Raw genomic sequence first — 18460 nt, 5'->3', positions numbered from 1 at the left:
GGTTGCCATAGCTGATCATCTGGCTCCATCTAATTCTGTCCCTTGCATCCTCCTCTGTTCTCTGTCACCCTTTGCATGTCATCCCTCACTAAATTCATGAACCTCCTCTGTGGTCTTCCTCGTTTCCTCCTGCCTGCCAGACCCATGTTGAACATCACTTGTCCAGTATATCTGCCCCTCCTCTGCACATGTCCAAACCATCTCAGCCTTGTCCCTTTAACTTTGTCTAGGGTCTTCTCGTCTCTCCTAATGAAATATGAGCATCTTCAACTCTGCCTCCTGTCTTTTTGTCAGGACCAACATCTCCTAACCATACATCATAGCAGGTCTCATTAACATATTCTAAACCTGCCGTTTTACTCTTGCTGCTATCCTTCTGAGTGAAAGATAATAAGGAACTAAATCTTTAAAATAAATGGTGTGAAGTAAAAAGTTCAGAATTTCATACCTAAATATTTTTGGAGTAATGGTAAAAAAACAAACAAAAAAACGTGAAAATGTAAAAAGTTACAAAATAATGCATTTTATACACAGCCCATGTTTAATATAAATAAACGCGTAGAGAAAGTAAATTGGAGAGCCTAAACAATGCTGATTTGTATCTAGGGTTTCTTATCCTTGTTTTTCCTCTTTTTTTCTTGAACGCAACATTTTATAGAAACACAAAAGCGGAAATATCTGTAAACAGGAGTCATTTTTCTAAGGTTTCTTCGCTTCAGTTCAGAGGAGGAAGGAGAAAAGTATTTGCCCCGCCCTTTCCGGGTACAGCAGCCAATGGCAGCGTAGCTTCCTACTGTACTTCCTTAGCTGCTAAAGCATGGCGGTCAAAAACAACGCGTGGAAGTCACAGAAATCAACAGCACAACAATCCGGTGCATTATATTAATTTTCAAGAGTAACAACAGCAATGCTCAATGGATAGGACGTTAGCTCTCTGATGCAGGTAGCTGTTAACATCGGTACGGTGCATAAACAAACTCCTCCAGAACAGTCTGAGCAAACTTAAAACTTGTGGGTAAGTCGGAAGAAAACAGACCTTTTCCTTGTGTTTTTGAGGAAAAATGTTCATTTCTTGATATCTTAAAAAGTAAAGTTGTAGTTTGTCAGTGGCCTCTAAATAAGCTGAAAGCTAGTGAGTTAGCATCAAATACAGCTGCAAAGAATAGCTCGCCAATAGAAGACTGTAATAACACTGGTATATCCCATGTGTAGATGTCCAAAGTTTTATCAATTGCACATTGCCAACTCTAGTATAAAGTAACCAATTATATTATGAAAGTTTTTGAAGCGGTCTTGCCCTAATATACATCATTGAACTATTGGCAAGCACATCTGTTTAAATGCAGTACTGTGCAAATATTTCAGCCTCTACTAAGTATTGAATACTTTTATTTGGTCAGTTACCGTCTCAGGAAGTGTAGTATACAGACACAAGTAAAGTCCTAAAGTGAGTGTTTTTGTCTTTAAAACAGCAGTAATGCTTCTATGTTCTCATACCCAACGTTTTTAAGCTACTGGGCAGGTTGTTCCAAACATTTCTACAGTGGATTCAAGCTGCCTGATTTGATCTTGTGTCTGTATGCAATCCCAGATTGACTGTTTTTTTTTCTTTAAAAAATTACTCTGGCAATATACAGTGCTTAACAAATTTATTAGGTTTATGCCACAGCCACCCTAAATGAACAGTACTGGTATTTACCAAAATAATTTTTATGCTTTTGTAATGGTTAATCCACCAGTATGCATAAGGTCTTTAATTTGAAATTATATTTTTTAATGACAAAATATAATTATTGTTCTTAACCATAAAGTTTTACGTTTACTATTTTACAGAAAAGCAGAAAAAATCTTAAGGCCATATTTATTTTCTGATTAAGATGTCAAATTACAGTTATTTACTACTTCTGTTTACTTCCTAACCAGAAGAAAATAGCTCAGCTCAAATTTCGGTATACAAAGTGAATTCAGTTTGTTATTTGACTAATAAATAACAAATGTACTTTTTGGTTTAAAACAAGTTTATGTTAATTTTTAACATATTTTTTTCTTGTTTTTTTATGACATAAATTTATTAAGCACTGCATGTTTGGAGTAATTGTCATGTTGCAGAATAAATTTCGATCCAAAGTATCTAAGATTTTTGCATGATATGGTTTGGCTTAGGGTTGTGGGGGCAAAATACTAACCCCAAGTTGCTCTCCGATGCATCCATCAGAGTATGAATGCGTGTGAAGTTTAGATAGAAAGCACTTACAACAGGGGTGGGCAATTCCAGGCCCCGAGGGCCGGTGTCCCTGCAGGTTTTAGATCTCACCTTGGGTCAACACACCTGAATCACATGATTAGTTCGTTACCAGGCCTCTGGAGAACATCAGGACATGTTGAGGAGATAATTTAGCTGATTTAAATCAGCTGTGTTGGTTCAAGGACACATGTAAAACCTGCAGGGACACCGGCCCTCGGTGCCCACCCCTGACTTACAAGGAAAGACCATAGAAAAAGTGCTTGTGTGAATGGGTGAACGAGGCAAGTTGTTTAAAACATTTTGAATGCTCAGATAGAGTAGTAGTGCTATGTAAGAACCAATTCATTTACATTTTACCATTTTGATAAACAATTTTTAGCGCAGTAGCACTGTGGTGTAATTGGAATTTGTTGCCATGGATATCTTTAAATAAGTGTTCATCAAACAGTGCCTGTTTTGATTGCTTTGTCTTATATAATAACACACAACTTTTACAAAGGAAGAAAAATAAATTTATGTAGTTGTTACTAATTTCTTTGGTGTTTATGAACAGGCTTTTCGCACTCTCAATATATGTAATGTAGGAGAGGCATGACTGAAGGAATCGATACTTTCTCGATCTCAGCACAGACTTTTTTTCTTCTTGCAGACGAGCCGGTTAAAATGTCCTGACTGAGTCTAACTGCTGTGCTGATTATGGATGACTTCAACAGAGAGCTGGAGCCTCACATTGACTTAGAGAATGACTCTGACTCCTCAGAGGACAACTCTTCAAAAGGAGGGAAGAAATCAAAGTTCCCTTTAGTTAAACCCATATATGGAGGTGGGTTGTGCAGCATTTCCATAAATACATTTTTTTGTTAGACAGCAGAGGACATATTAGATGCAAGAGTTATTGCTTACTGATCAATGCACTGTTTGCTGGCTTCTGCATAGTCATGGATTTTACATTATAGAAAAGTTTTGTCAGAGGTAATTAAGAAATAATTTCTTCACTTTAATGTGAAATAAAAAATGTTTTATTTCTTTATTAAAACAATTTTAAAAGGTATCAAAAATGTTTCTATCAGCCTCACAAATCCAATGTTCTCTGAGGTTTGGAACTCATACCTTTCATCTTCAGATCAGACTCAACAGAATGGGTTTCGCCGGACCACCAGCATGTGTCGGGAGCGCATCAGAGAAGCCATGCTGCACCACAGATGGGAGGAGGCAGCAGAATATATGGTGTACTACCCCCAAATTTTAGAAGACAGAAATCTTTTCACAGCACAACCATCTAAGGAGGTAGATTTTATAATTCCTTTGGTCATATATCCATTCATATGGACTTATAAGCCACATAATTGCACACAGTTGTACACCACAGCGTGAATGAAATATTTGGTTTCGCTCCCAGGCTGTAAAAGAGGAATTACTTCCATAAAGGCCCTAAACTTAATAGTTTTACAGTTGTTTAGTCAAAGTGCAGGCGTACAAGATGTAGAATTAATGAAGACTTGTTTAAACACTCAGCTACAGTACTGCATTCATTTTCATCCTTGACGTTAATGCTCTCTTTGAAATTTCAGTTTATTTGGAGAACTGCCACTGAGATCTTTCACCATCATCTCAACTCAACAATGGAAGATTACAACACCATCTATGAGCGAATGAAGCATTCGGGATTTAGACATTACCTTATGGTACTTCAACTAATAAAAGTGGCTGCGGTGCAGTTTTCATGTGAATCTGCATATTTTTTTGTTATGAGGTGTTGTCATTTTGTGTTTCTAGATTTCTCTGGAACATTCCTTCCACCTCCTGCTCCACCAGCAGATTGAAGATGCAAAGCGGCATCTTGCTAGTGCTGAGAGTTGGAGGCACGGGAAAGAGACAGCAGCTCAGATTCAGAATATTAAACTGATCCAGGCCTACAGGGGCCTGCTGGATTATATCATCTGGTGTGTCAAAAAGTCGACACGCTCCAGCAGCGGTAAGGCGACACGCAGCATAACAGCCCAGAACATCCATTATTTAGGTTTCTCAGGCGTGTTGGAGGCTCGTGTGAAGTCACACTGCCACCTACAGGTCAGACATGGGAACTGTGTGTTTGACAGAGCAATTCAAATTCATTATGTTGGTGAAAAATGTTTTTGTGTGTGAAAATCTGTCTATCTGGGCTCACATCTTTGATGTTTGGTGCTCTTTTTTTCAGATTATTATGAATCTGATTCCAGTCAAACCATGCAAAACTACTTCAGACAAGCCTCAGTGAATCTTGAGGAGATTTTGAAAAATCCAGGCGTCTGGGATTCTTTCATACTGAGATATGTTGAGGTAAACACTCATTCCTTCCTTTACTTCATCCATTCAGTTTTTTTCTGCTTATCCAATTCAGGATCGAAGGGGGGCTGAAGCCTATCACAGGTGTCATAGGACAAGAGGTGTGCTACACCCTGGACAGTCCGCCACCCTAACACAGAGAAACAGACAACCATTCACATTCACATCTATGGCTAATTTAGAAACACCAATGAACCTAATGTGGGAGGAAGCTTGATTACCTGAATTGAATTCACACAGGCACCGGGAAAACCCCCCCCAGAAATTCCACACATTCGAACCCAGCTCCAAACTACGTCAGCTCAGATAAAAAAAAGCAAAAAAAAAAAGCAGATTGCTGCGATTAAATTTTAAAGTTTGGATCATCATTAGACTCTCGTAACCTGAGATCATTGTGTCAAAACCTTTAGTGGTTCCCCACACTCGTTTCAGAACTCGAGGGGACCGGTCTTTCCAAGCTGTTGCACCCAGACTGTGGAATGCACTTCCTCTATTTTTACAGTGTCTGGACTCGGTGGAGACCTTCAAAAAGCAGCTAAAGACGTTTTTATTTCAAAAAGCTTTTAATTAGACCAGAGTTTTTATGATGTATTTATGATTTGTTTTCGTTACCTCTCTTGTGAAGCACTTAGTGACATCTGTCTGTGAAAAGTGCTATATAAATAAACTTTTACTTACTTACTGAAGAAGCTTCTCGGATGAGAGGTGAAACGTCTTCAAGCAACTTAAAGAAGTCCAGACGCTTTTCTTTCCAAGCTCCTTAGACTACGATGACCTGGATGATTGAGAACCTTCACAGACATACTTACTTACTAAACACACTGTGAAATACGAGAGTTTATGGATGCTACCAGCATCCATGGTTGACCAGCTTTGCGTTTTCCTACAAAATAAGCTGTAAGGCATTCTCTGGTGGACATTAGGTGGACTGTGACATGCTAACATAACATCCATAACAAGACGGATCAAGGACATTGTGGGGAAATCTGGAGCTACAGTTGAAAAACAAAGCAGAAAAGTTTGACTTTTTCTCCTTGGCTCTGGACCAGAGCTTTGATATCAGTGACATAGCCCAGTTACTCCTCTTTACATGGGATAAAAAAAGGAGTTTAAGATTACGGAGGAGCTGGCAGCACTGCACTCAGTGAAACCAGGGAGAGATTTGTTCACTGACGTAACCACATGGTTGGATAGACAATCAATAGGTCTCCAAACTTGAGAGGAAAAATGTTGTGGAAGTACCAATTCCACAATGGAATTGGTACTTTTCCATTGTGTTATGCAGCAGGAAGCATTTTATAATTCAGTGCTAAAAATTAACCATGTTGTAACTAAAATAGTTAAAACGTACTCAGGGAAAGAGCACTGAACCAGAGACCGTTTGTTGCATATTTGGAGGAACAGTAGACTGTGGTGACTGAGACTACCACTCGGTTGTCAGGTGGCTCAGCCTGGGCGAAGTGCTAAAGAGTTCAGGACCTGACAGCAGAAATTAAAGAGTTTTGTCAAAAGAAAAGAAAGGACATCACAGAGTTCTCAGGTACAAATGGACGGCAGATCTAACATTTGCTGTTGACTACAAGCACAACATCAATGGCACCTTGTATAAAGTTGAAAGTCTTTGAAATGTTGCATAGAAATGCACATTTTGTTTACAGCTGTCTTTTTTAGTAATGTTGATTAAATGTTAATAAAACGTTGGTGTTTTTTCATGACCTAATTCTATCATCTGCTTTCATCAGTAGCAGTTTATAAAAAGATCAAATTAATGCAGTAAGACATAGCCTCTTCCTGTTTGTCACATGTTGCCCTGTTTATAGGTTTGTTGTTGTTTAGTGTAAGGAAAATATTAGTACTGATCACATGACTGTTGTTTTATTTTTTTGGCAGATGCTCGAGTTTTATGAGCATCACAAGGAGGCTCTGCAAGTCCTGAATGACTATGCGTATGACAGCAATTTCCCACCCAATCCCAACGCGCATGTCTACCTCTACCAGTACTTAAAGCGACAAGGTGCTTCGGAGAAGAGACTGATGAAAGTGTTGAAGGTAAAGCTGCATATGAAACTCACTGTAACAATTTACTATTTCAATCAGTGCTTTAAAGATGTCTCAAAAAATGTAATTTAAATTGGAATCTAGGTGTTCAAATGGTATTAATGATAAATATTTTATAGTTTGTGTATTTGGAGGGGAAAGAGGGGAAAACTGGAGTGATCCCTGTTAAACTTCACACTGAATAAGGTTTTAAATTGGCTGTTATTAGATTTAAAGCTCTGTGGACAAAAAATGAAAAGACACACTGTATCCAATTCAGTTTTAAAAGCTTAAAATGTCCATTTGTTTTGCTCTAGGTCCTCCATGCATTGGTCCCCAGCCATGAGTTGATGCTGGAGTATAGCTCTCTCCTGCTTCAGTCAGGTAAAAGGGAATTAAATATGGATTTAAATGTCTACCATTCGCCAAATAAAGTTCAGTCTTGCTGCAAAATTGATGATAAGCTGAATTACAATCTGTCAAAGTAAATGTATAGAAAAGTTATTTACTGCTAGCTGTTCTCTGTAACGTTAATTCCTTTGTTTGATTTCTCCAAGGTTAGAGCTGTGTCTCGAAATCATGCTTTCTCTCATGTAATAAAAAATATATGATTTTTGCTCTTTAAGAGAAACAAAGTGACACCACGAAAGCTTTAGGAGTTGTCCTGGAAATGCTGGACTTCAATTGCTGGGGGAGCAACCTGGAAGTGTGGATGCGTTTAAAGGCAGTGATCCAAAAGCTTCAAAATCAGTATGTGTGGTTTTTGTTATATTTTTAATTCAGCTTGAAACGGATCATACTTTATTATTGTTTCTTACTGTTATGTAATGTTAACAGAGTAGACTGGGAGAACATTGTCGGTGAAAAGATGGCTGAAAGAAAAGACTGGTGGTTTGCGCTTCACTTCACGAGCTTCCATGCCACGGAAGACTCAAAGGAGAACCCCGAGCTTTTTGAAGTGAAAGCTTCACTGACAAAAATCCTTTGCCCAGGTTGGTTTGTGTTCATTTTAGTGGAAATAATTCTGAAAATGATGTCTTGACATAGAAAGGATCTCATGACTAATTAGTCATTTTTATAATTTAATCACAATTTTTAAAGGAAAAATGAAAAAAGCAATCTTGCTCGGTTTTCTAAAATGTTAATATTTTCTGCTTTTGTTAGTTTACTGCGATAGTGACTTAAATAGTTTAGAGTTTTGGATTGGCAGGTAGTTGTGCGAATAATTACTGGCAAATGTTGAGTATAATAGTAACGAAAAATCACAAAATGTTTTGTTGCAAAATGAGATTGTCAAGCATGCCGACACTGTCACTATAATCTGCTATAAATGTTGCAATAGGACAGAGTCAGTCTACTATCACTCTGCTATCTGCTCAATAAAATGTTTTATGTTATGTAAAACAGCAGCAACTTTGTCATGTTTTACTGCAAAAAGTCTCCCATTGGCCCTAAAAGCTCACAGTAAAAGCTGTACATTTACTCTCTGTCTTCTTGTATTTTGTGTATTTTCTTTTCACAGACCGACCACTGAAGTACAGCCTGAATGGCTCACAGGTGAAGGGCAAAGCTGAGACAAAGAAAAGAAAAGGAAGAAGATATTAAGGCTCCATTTTGTTAAATGTTAACGAAAGGTCCTCCAGCAGGCTGACGTTCCCAAAATCGTGAGCAAATTGTGCCTAGATTTACTTTCTCCACTGTGTGGAGCTCTTGTTCTGCATTTTTGCAGTGGGTCTGGAGGGTATGATCACCTAATTTTGAAAAGTGTACCTTTGACTGTTAGTGTTCATGTCCGATTTCTGGTTTCTGTGAATATTTTTTTATTCTGACCTCAGCGAACCTTTGAGTGTTAAATTCATAAGCATTAGTAGTGTATGTATGTCGCACAGAGCTCGAAGGAGTTTCTCTCTGACAGCTTTGTTGACGTGTCAGAAGACCCATCATCACAAACCTTTGAGCAGCGTGTTGTGAGGACGTTTAAGGAAGACAGACTCGCTGGCAGGTGGTTGCTGCTACACGCTTCCGTTTTTTAGTCGTTTAATGCAAAAGTGCCTTGAGTTTGCTCATAATTGACTTGTGTTTATATTCACACCCATACAACCAATTCATCCACGTCAACCTTTTCATATCAAAAGGCTCCACTTAAACTCCTAAAGCTTCATTTTTTCTATTCTCTGTCTATAAAGATAAATACTTCTGTTCCTATGAATCTAGTATCAGGACATGTTTCTGGCCTTCAAATCCTGGCGTTGCTCTTGACTCCTTTGCACTGAACCATGAAATAAACTCTTGCATTCAGCAGCATGCCAATTTAATAAGTGAAAGTGTTTGTAATGATTCTGTTTCGGCTTGCCACAGTGTTGGCCATGCAGCAGCTCAGTCAGCCGTACTGTATATGTGTGTTGCTTTGCAGTCATTACATAAACCAGAGCCCAAAGCACTTGCCTAACCACAGGAGCAGCTGCAGAACAGATCTGGGAATACGTAAGACATGTTGTTCGAAAATTCAAAACTCGGGCAGTAGCAAGTAGAATCAAGTCAGTAAACGGTCACTTCTTTGGTCTGTGTCCTGTTTGTGACCTCTTTAAAGCTTTTTTTCCCCCCAGTGTTTTTCAATGTTTTTTAATCTACGCAGATGTTCACAGCTGAAGCAGTCATTTTTCTGCCTTGGAGACGCTCTGTAGGGACTTCGGTTGAAGGTTAAAAGGGCAGTTTTCTTTTTTTTTTGTCCAGGGATTGAATTGTTCCCCAACAAATCATTTTTCTCATCTGTTCTCATGCACCTGGTCTCTTCTGACTTTAATTTCTCCTTAAATCTTAGCAGCTGGAGCAGTCCCAACTTAGGGATCATCTAACATAAAATTCTGTAACAAACAGAAAGCATCCTTATGACCAATTCATAAGCAGCTGCGAGAGTCTGAGGCAGGTTGTCCCGGCTGTTCAAAACACTGTTATTAAAACCTGCAGCTTTGCTCCCTGCACTGTCTCTGTGTGCTTTGCCAAGACAGGAAGCTCAGTGCAGATAAAACCCTCATCAAAATATTGTCATTTTATTGTGACGTGTTACACCAGCATATAAACAGTGTGGATGATTCTTTTATGGATAAAGTATCCAAGAGGAAATTCCTGTTTAAGGCTAAATCAACCACTTAAATCCCACACCTGGTGCTTTGAGGTGCTTAATAAGGATGCACTGGCCCAGTACTGATATACAAAATAATAATTTGGCTGATCCAATGCAATTTATTTTATTTTCTTATAGTATGTATCCCTCTCCCCTCTGGAAAAAAGTCAATGTTTATTATAATAATAACTGAATTTAAAACTCTCCATGCCCTATTCTTTTTTTTAACATTTACCCCAAACAATTTATGTAACCACAACATTTGCACCACCTTCAGTAAATGGCATATTTACTGATATTTACTTATTTTACAGTAACTTAAACACAAGCGTCTGAAGCATTTTTACAAGGGAAAATATTCAATTACAATTTCAAAGTTTTTTTTTACACATTCTCACATTTTATTCTAGAAGCTTGTACATTTTGCAACATTTTTACCATCATAAATAAAGCTGATATCGATGTTCAGATGCTATACCCATAAATCTGTAGTTCCTGCAAAACATCAGATATTACCAAGAATGCAGTCCTCATTATCCAGTGTGATGAATATGCAGGGTGATGAGGTCAAGGCGCCAAGTAGCTCTAGACTGAGATTTCTAATACAGTGAAGTGGTTATGCCAGGTGGCTGATTTCTGTCTTTACTTGTAATCAGGCCTGAAAACAAACACACTGATTATTATTCTTTGAAACGCTGGAGGGGAGTTCATGCGCTTTTCCAACTTTTTTTTCCCAGTCATTTCAACAAAATTAGAATGATCCTTCAAGCAACAGTAGATACATTAATGTTAAGCAGTCTGAAATATCACAGAATTATGCCCGCTGATCACCAGATGTCTGGACATTTTCTGGTAGAAATCTGTTTGGCCAGTCATGGCTTTAAAAACAAATTACTTCAGAATTTTGTTGAACAGTATTTGTTTCTAGCTCTGTAAAGATTTGAATTTAGCCTAATTTCAAGCAATCACCAATTCACCTTCATCCACTGAGCAATGTTCTGTTGATTGGAGGCCTAACAGACATCTAAATGGTACACACACTAAGCTGTGTACAAAATGCAACTTAAACATTAATTATTTTTTGTGGGGAATCTTGAAATGATAATTAATAGTGAAGTAATGCAACTGGATTAGCAACGATGTGACATGTGAGTACTTAGAAGCCTTGCAGCAGTGCTCTGACTAACTTGCAGAGGTTCCAAGGAAGCTTTGTTAACAATGAATTACAGTAACCCCAATGTGATGAAATAAAAGCATGAAAATCAATTTCTAGATCTGAGCATGGCAACGGCAGTATTCCTTAAATGATAAAAATAAGAGCAAACCACAGGTTTTAATGTGAGTATCCTAAGTGAAAACTGAGTTAAAAGTTACCTGTAGGTTCCTGATAGAAGATATAGCAAAAGTGGCAAGGGAACCTGGAGTTTCCAATACCTTAGGCACAAATCTGTGAGAGGCACAAACAAGGATATCTAAGCACCTTTGCAAGATCTGAAGCTCCATCCATTGTCTTCCGCATATTCTCAGGGTCGTGGGGGAGCTGGTGCCTATCCCAGCTATCATAGGGTGGCTGCTTAGAAATATCTTAAAATTAAACGGAATATGTTGAAACTGAATGTCGCCTGCATAGCAGTGCATAGCAGTTCTTAAAAATGTCCAAAATGTGCTGAAGAGGGAGCAGATATAAACAGCATAAAAAGTAGAGGCCCTAGAACAGAACCTTGTGGAACACCATAGGCAAGCGGATGAGGACCTGAACTTACAAGCAGCAATAGAAAAGTATTTTTATGGGTAAGATACTTTAATTTTCCAATACTGGTGTTAATGTAGACTTCAGCTTTATTTAAGCCAAATAACATCATGTAAACCAGTGTTAATTTCGTTGACTAATAATTTTTGTCATATTTTTCATCAATTGCTGTTTCTTTTTTTTCAGCGAAAACAAGATGATAATTAAGTAAAAACGAATGCATGAGTACAAAAACTATGATGAAAGGTACTGACACTTTCGTCAACCAATAAAAATTTAAATGAAAACGTTCCGGAGAGACGATCCAATCAGAACCAATTAGGTTGTGTAGAAAGGCGGGACAAGCTCGGAAATCCTCCAGACAGAAGCAATCTGTCTGTGGTAAGGTTAGACACGCAGAGTTTGATCTGGGTGGGAGGGTTCCGCTAACACGCTTGCTCCCTGTTTCTCATGAAAAATACAACAAAATGTCAGTGCTTGGGAAGAAGGCAAGAGCAGACACATGGACACATTTCACATTTGATATCAAGGAAAGTGAAACACTTTCTAAATCATATGGAGCAACTCACACTGGTAAAACCACGACAAACTTTAACACTTTATATTTTATTCAACTGAATCAACTTTAGATTTAGTCTACTATAATCTTATGATATTTAGTCAACTGAAACTAAAAGAAAACTAAATGATGTTCTAGTCAAAAGACTATGACTGCAACTAAATAAAAAATTTGCTATCAAAGTTAACACTGATGTAAACACAATCATTCAGTACACGTTGGCCTAGTGGCCGTTGATGTAAAAGAAATCACATTTGAAGAATAATGGTAGGTGGAGGAAGTAAGTATAGAGCTACTGGCCACTGAGCAGCTCCACCAGTTCTACCAGCTCCACCAGTTCTCAGCCTACATGAAGCAATGATATATGTTCATCTGGGAGTGCACCCCAAGGCTGCTACGACAAACGGTACTGTAAAATCTATCAGGTAAAATAAAAAAAAATAAAAAATCCTGTCTCCATAGGTTCTTCTGATGACTCTAACAGACCCATTAAAACCTCGTTTAGCCCTGAGAGAAATTTACTGACGTCTTTGGCCTAACCCCACTGTGAACTGACAAGCATAATAACTGTTTGTGTAATTAATCATCCACGCAGGTTGCAGGCTGAATCTATTTGCTTCTGGGACAAATACACACAAACGGCGCTCAGAGAGATGTTTTAATTTTGTGCTTGACATCTAAAGGCCTTGGATGGTTCTTTGTTGTGTGTGGCTGACATTGAGTTTTCCCATCTCGTGCAGCCTCACTCGCTGCTCTACAAAAGCTACACACACAATTGCACATACGCACACACTGCATTGGGTGACTCAGAGTCTCGCTTGGTTGGTCTTCAGGGCTCTGAGGATTTGTAACTTAAAATCCAGACTTGCACAGTGACAGTGTAACATCTCAGTAACTCTGCAAAATATTTCAAGTATGGAAAGGGCTTGGAAGTGGAGCAAAAGAGGGAGATGGAGGGAGAAAGCTCGATAATTCGGCCATGCAATTTGGACTTAACATACTGATGTGTTCACCGGTGCTGCGTGCTACAAGCGGGAAGGAGATAAACCGATGTAAACGCCGTGGTTCAAAATACGACAGAAGATCAAACTAAGAAATTAAAGGGGAATACAAATCAGCTCATGAATAAAAAGATTTAAAGATTATGTTTGTGCGTTTTACGCCTTTATTCGAGGGTGACAGCGAGGGAAGAGAAAATGGAAAGTAAAAGAATGACCTCGGGGACTACAGATCCTCAAATGGCCTGTAAAGCACCATGGTTAAATACTCAACTTTGCACCAGAAATGTTTATAATCTGGTAGATGGGTTTGGTGTCAGATCATACAGGTAACAAAACGGAGGATCTAAACTAAAATCTACAGTAAAAATAACTCATTAAATATACTTTTAAAACAGTTCTGCAAGAGGCATTCCCATAGTCTATAATTAAAACCTAAACACTGAGCCACCTCTATAGGGTACATGACCAATTTGAGCATGAACAACCTACTTACCTACTTTAAACCACATGATAAATCTGGTAACAGTCATATATGCATATTACACTTATAGAGAAATGGGGCAACAGTTATGAAAGTATAGAAATATCTGTTTTAGACTGCGTAGTATACAAAAGAGGAGCAACACTTCGTCGGGGTACAGAAAAGGATTAATGAACTCACCACATAGTCACATCACTGACTGTGAGCACAGAATATCTCCCAACACATTTACATTTGTTTTGCAATTTTCAAGTGAGCTCATGCTTTAAAGCTAGCATCACAAGCTGATGAATGACCTCCTTTTAGTTCCAAAGTAACACATGATAGGTACTTCCCAAAGACTGACTTGCACTCATCCATTCCAAAATCAGTCATGCTACCACGATCGCTGTTGATATACTAAAGCTATTCTTAACTGAATAATTCATATGATCATGGTCGTTACTGCAAAAACTGAATGGCTTACTGTTACAACTATAAGTAAAATGATGTCACACGAATTCAGCTGACGAGGCACAGTGACCTGTTTGTAAAGGCCCGGAGACCATCTGTAATGTCGATGCTGGTGGTACAAAACATAGTTTTGTTTTCTGTAGCTTTTTTCCACATTAATGTTTCAGTTTATGATTATTAGATGTGTGTGCTGAGTGACTCTTGCAGAAAAAGGTGGATACAATCTTAGCTGTTTGTGAGGCTTCGCCACAGATAATTTGATTGTACGACCTGTTGTTTGGTTAATTGTACTGACACCCCATTCACAAAGTCTGTGCTCCAATTTTGGTTAGTGATGCTTAGCACTAATTAACAGGTGTCTGTGTGATGCACCTTGGTAAGGCCTTGGTCACACAGGTCTAGAGACTGGTCTACAACTTGCTGGCACCCTGCAGTCACTTGCAAAAAAAGAGTATTCTCTAACCTGTTGAAAAGCTGTGCCATACAGCTGGGGGAACTTTTACTTTGCATCTAACGATCTTCATGCATGCAAACTACTGGTGACTGTGGGATCCTGCTAGTGGCCAAAGCAATTGCAATGAGGATTTCAGCGCTGTGTAGTGCTGTATAGATTCTTGTGACCAATTTCACATGAGCAACCACCAGCAACTGGTTGCACAATACTTTTATCTTTATCTCAGCAGCATTTGTACCCATGCAGTCTATGCAATCTATGCTACTCTGCTACAGAATCAGTGCTGTGCTGACTTTAAATCCTCTCATAATGAATTGCTCTGTAGCAGAATAGCCGGTGTATTCCAGACTTAAGATGGCCCGTTTGAACAGCATGATAACAAGAGTGTTTCGACACACTCGCCATACATTCAGATATTTAGACAAAAATTGCTTGAGGGGAGGCAAGTCTTGTGGAACTTGTGGTGGAGAGGAAAAAGGCAAAAAAAAAAGATTCCCAAAATATCCTCCCTGTTCTGTCTGTGAAGTTGAAAGTGACAACTGCAATACCTTTGTTCTCTGAGTGCAGCTGCAAAAATAGCTTTCAATAATGTATTAGGAGAATAAAAACTGTGAGCTGATTTCTGGGGAGAAGGCGCTCAGCTCTGTGTATGTGCCAAGACCAAGAGCTTTCTCTGCTGTGCACAGACTGTGAGAAAAGATCAGGCTGGTGAACACAAACTGATCCTCTTGACTTCTAAGATTGCTCTACTTATCCAGCTGGGAATAAAATCTTGGCCTTGGAATAAACAGCTTATTCCTATACATATATTAACGTCTGATCTCACCGAACAATTGCTCAAATGGGATAAATCGTCAGAGCTTCGTTCTGAAATTTTGTGCATAGAGTTATGTGGACAACTGCTGTTTTCCCATCTGAGCAGAACAGCAATGTAATGACTCCAAAATGCAAAGTGCCTTGACCAGCAGAGCATTCACCTGAGGCTATGAAGGTTTAATTTCTTGTGTGCCTCAGTGTGATAAGTGGTAGTCCAAATGTTGTGACTTTCCTTCAAGCTCTGCAGAGGCTGGCCAACTGGAGCACAAGCGGGTGGGGTAAAAAAAAAAAAAAACTCCTGAGTGATCAGAAATGTGAAAAAGAGAGCACCACTGAATTCCAGGCGGGCATCAATTATTAAGCCATGGAAGACAGCTGTGACAATATATCTTTATTGCATCTAGAAAGAAGGGAATATTTTAACAAACCACACACAACTATGAATCTACTATAAATCTAAACCAGTGTGTCAAACCTGTTTTAGTTTATGGGCCATATACAACTCAATTTGATCTCAAGTAGAATGAACTAGAAAAACGATTACACGATGACCTATAAAAAAATTAACTCCCAATCATGCCCTTTCTTTTTAAGGAGTAAAAGTATAGTCTGAAAACCTTTGAATTTAATGCACCATCAATCGGCAAAGCTGATGAGAAACAGCTTAAGATGTCTTTAGAAAAAATTCACCAATTTCGCCTTCGTTTTTCCCAGTTCAAAGTCTACCATCAAAACTTAAGGAAATGTGTCAAAGTGGGTCCTTGAATTAACCTTTCTTACTTTGCTTTGCTATGGCAGGTCATATCAAAAATGCTGATAATAATTGAGGCCCCTGGTTTAGATTAAATAATCAGGTTTCCTGGTTGATATACATTCCAATGGATGACATCAAGTGCCAGACTTAAATAACATCATACAGATTGTTCTATCTGTAGATTGTAGGTTTCATACCATATCTAAATATGTTAAGAGATGTTGCTTTCTATCTGATGGGTTTGTGATCAAACCCTATCAAGTGTTTGCTGTGAGTAAGTTAAGTTTCAGCCTGCAGCAGGTGTTCTGGTGTTGTGCCTAAAAATGCAGTCCCACATATGCTGTAACAACCTATAAGGTCTTTCCAGAGCCACAGATGACTTCATGTAACTGTGTTTTCTCTGAATACTCCAAATATTATTACTTATTATGAGGAGACAAAACCTCACCTTATAATACAGCATTCTGGCAGCAGCATATGAACCCATCATAGTAGGAGAAACACACATTAAAATGAATAATATTCATTTAGCAGCCACAGTTTTAAGATCCTGGTATTGTTCATGTGTTGACATTATAAAACCTGTGCCTATGTTTTTTTTTGTTTCATGTTTTCCTTTCTTGATTTTTATGGTATTACTGTTATTGTAACCGAATGAATTTGTGACCCATTTAATTTTAGAAACATCCAGTATACTCCAAATCATACTTTCTTACTTGAGAGACATAAATTCAGTCCTGCATCAGGTCACTCCATGTACTTGTAGCACACTGTTTGAACCTTTTAACTGCTGTTTCAAAGTTTAGCTTCAAAATTTTTTATTTGAGAGGACTCAAATGGAAGAATCTGTGAGTAAAGCATCTGGAAGATCAAATAAGATCTTTTCCATATGTGGGCATCTTTTGTGAGTCTTTAAATGACAATCTTTTAATTTATGCCCCTTTCTTGTCCTTCTGATGAGTGTTGTGGCTAAACTGAAAAGGATAATGACTCTGGATTTCAGTAAACATGTAATCTTCGATTTTTACCACCCATTATGTTTCTTTTTTTCTCAAGTATAAAGAAAACATAATGGATATTTATATTACTTCAGTGGTGATGTCATCAAGGTGATATCATCCACCAACACAGCCAAACACAAACTTATCAAGCCAGCAGCTTGCAGCTGAGGCATGCTTCCCACATAGCGCATTCCCCCGAAACTCTACAGGTGTAAACTCAAGGTAGGCTGAATAGTTCTTTGAAATAATTTTCCAGAAACTAACCTGTCAGCTGCGTACGCCACACTGACTCATGTAGGTGTATATGTGCCCACTGACTCATGTTGTCCCCACTCATCTATAATTCTGGGTAAGTACAATGAGCAATGAACAAACAACAAGCTCAACCTGACCCAAAGAAGCCTTGGTTGTTAGTGTACCCAGACTGCATAGATGGTCTTTGTGTGGTTGGAAATACAACAAAGCCTGCTGCGTTTCGAATGAATGTGGGAGACAGAGCGTGTGGCCTGTCTGTCTCTTTGCATTTCCTCCTTTACTCATCATTGTTTGAAACAACACTTCCTTTGCCCCCCACACACACATCTGGATGGCTGTTAATGGAGATAATGTGGTTGATTTTTTTCCAGATTATGCAACAGTGACATCAGTTAAAATTTGTCATTTAGATATTTATTGCGTCAAGGGCGACGTGTTATTAAATGCATTAGTAAAAAAAAAATGAAAAAACAACTATAAGCAAATATATGAAAACTGTGGAAATGCATCCATTAAAGCTGTTCAGGGCTTTCTCATTTGAACCATAAATTATATAATTTGTGTGGACAACATGTCATCATATCCTGCTATTGAACAGAAATGATATTAAAATGCTGGTGACGTTATTTTAGTAAGTCAGTGGGGACAAAGTGGGAAAACTCCAGGTCTGAAAAATGGAGTTCACCCAGTTCCTCTAATGACCTCTTGAGACTATCTTCAAAACCAAGCTATAGACTCTGACATTGAAATTGTTTATAACATGTTTATAGATTTGGTCTGTAATGTTAACTTCCACCTTCATACGGACACTACTGTGATTAACCTGTTTGGGTTTTGCAGTTTTGGAGCATGAAATTCCAATATATTTTGGCCTAAAATAATAACAATTTTCCATGTGTATGGATACAGCTTGCTAATCAACCTCAATACAGTCTCTTCTAGCTCCAAATAAAACAAAAAGAAAGAAATGTAGATGAACCAAGTGTTGACATTGAGGTTTGAAAAAGATGGCTGCAACAAGTCAACTAAACTTTTAAATGTTGCTGCCTTTGCTAGTCAGCACCAGGAATACTAGTCCTTACTAGTTTTTCAGCATTGTTCTGATACAGCGTCTTTCTGAATTTAGAGATATTGCACAAATTCAAGAAAGCAGTCTTACATATTTGTTTACAATGCACATTGAAGCACATATCCTGGTCAAAAAT

The 18460-nt window shown here is 38.3% G+C and overlaps 1 protein-coding gene across 2 annotated transcripts; it reads left to right on the top strand.

The window, feature by feature from the left end:
- Nucleotides 1-795: 795 nt before the first annotated feature.
- taf1a (TATA box binding protein (TBP)-associated factor, RNA polymerase I, A) lies at nt 796-9769 on the top strand. Of its 2 annotated transcripts, none has more exons than XM_031730178.2 (11): nt 796-1015; nt 2895-3068; nt 3369-3532; nt 3817-3930; nt 4022-4220; nt 4443-4564; nt 6461-6619; nt 6925-6991; nt 7234-7357; nt 7445-7599; nt 8130-9769. In XM_031730178.2, the coding sequence occupies exons 2-11, from the start codon at nt 2942-2944 to the stop codon at nt 8210-8212; spliced, it is 1314 nt and encodes a 437-aa protein (XP_031586038.2). In that variant the 5' UTR covers nt 796-1015; nt 2895-2941; the 3' UTR covers nt 8213-9769. The 2 variants fall into 2 exon arrangements, with proteins under 2 accessions (XP_031586038.2, XP_039455412.1); XM_039599478.1 differs by lacking the exon at nt 796-1015 and adding an exon at nt 2417-2526.
- The last annotated feature ends 8691 nt before the right edge of the window (nt 9770-18460 follow it).

The sequence above is a fragment of the Oreochromis aureus genome, linkage group 15 (assembly GCF_013358895.1).
Source record: "Oreochromis aureus strain Israel breed Guangdong linkage group 15, ZZ_aureus, whole genome shotgun sequence".
In the NCBI taxonomy this organism is placed as follows: domain Eukaryota; kingdom Metazoa; phylum Chordata; class Actinopteri; order Cichliformes; family Cichlidae; genus Oreochromis; species Oreochromis aureus.
This window is presented reverse-complemented; position numbering and strand designations above follow the sequence as displayed.

Coding starts and splice junctions, on each gene's coding strand:
- taf1a (XM_031730178.2), top strand. CDS start 2,942: ATGGATGACTTCAACAGAGAGCTGGAGCCTCACATTGACTTAGAGAAT. Junction 4,565..6,460: donor TCATACTGAGATATGTTGAG/GTAAACACTCAT, acceptor TTTTTTTGGCAG/ATGCTCGAGTTTTATGAGCA. Junction 6,620..6,924: donor GACTGATGAAAGTGTTGAAG/GTAAAGCTGCAT, acceptor GTTTTGCTCTAG/GTCCTCCATGCATTGGTCCC.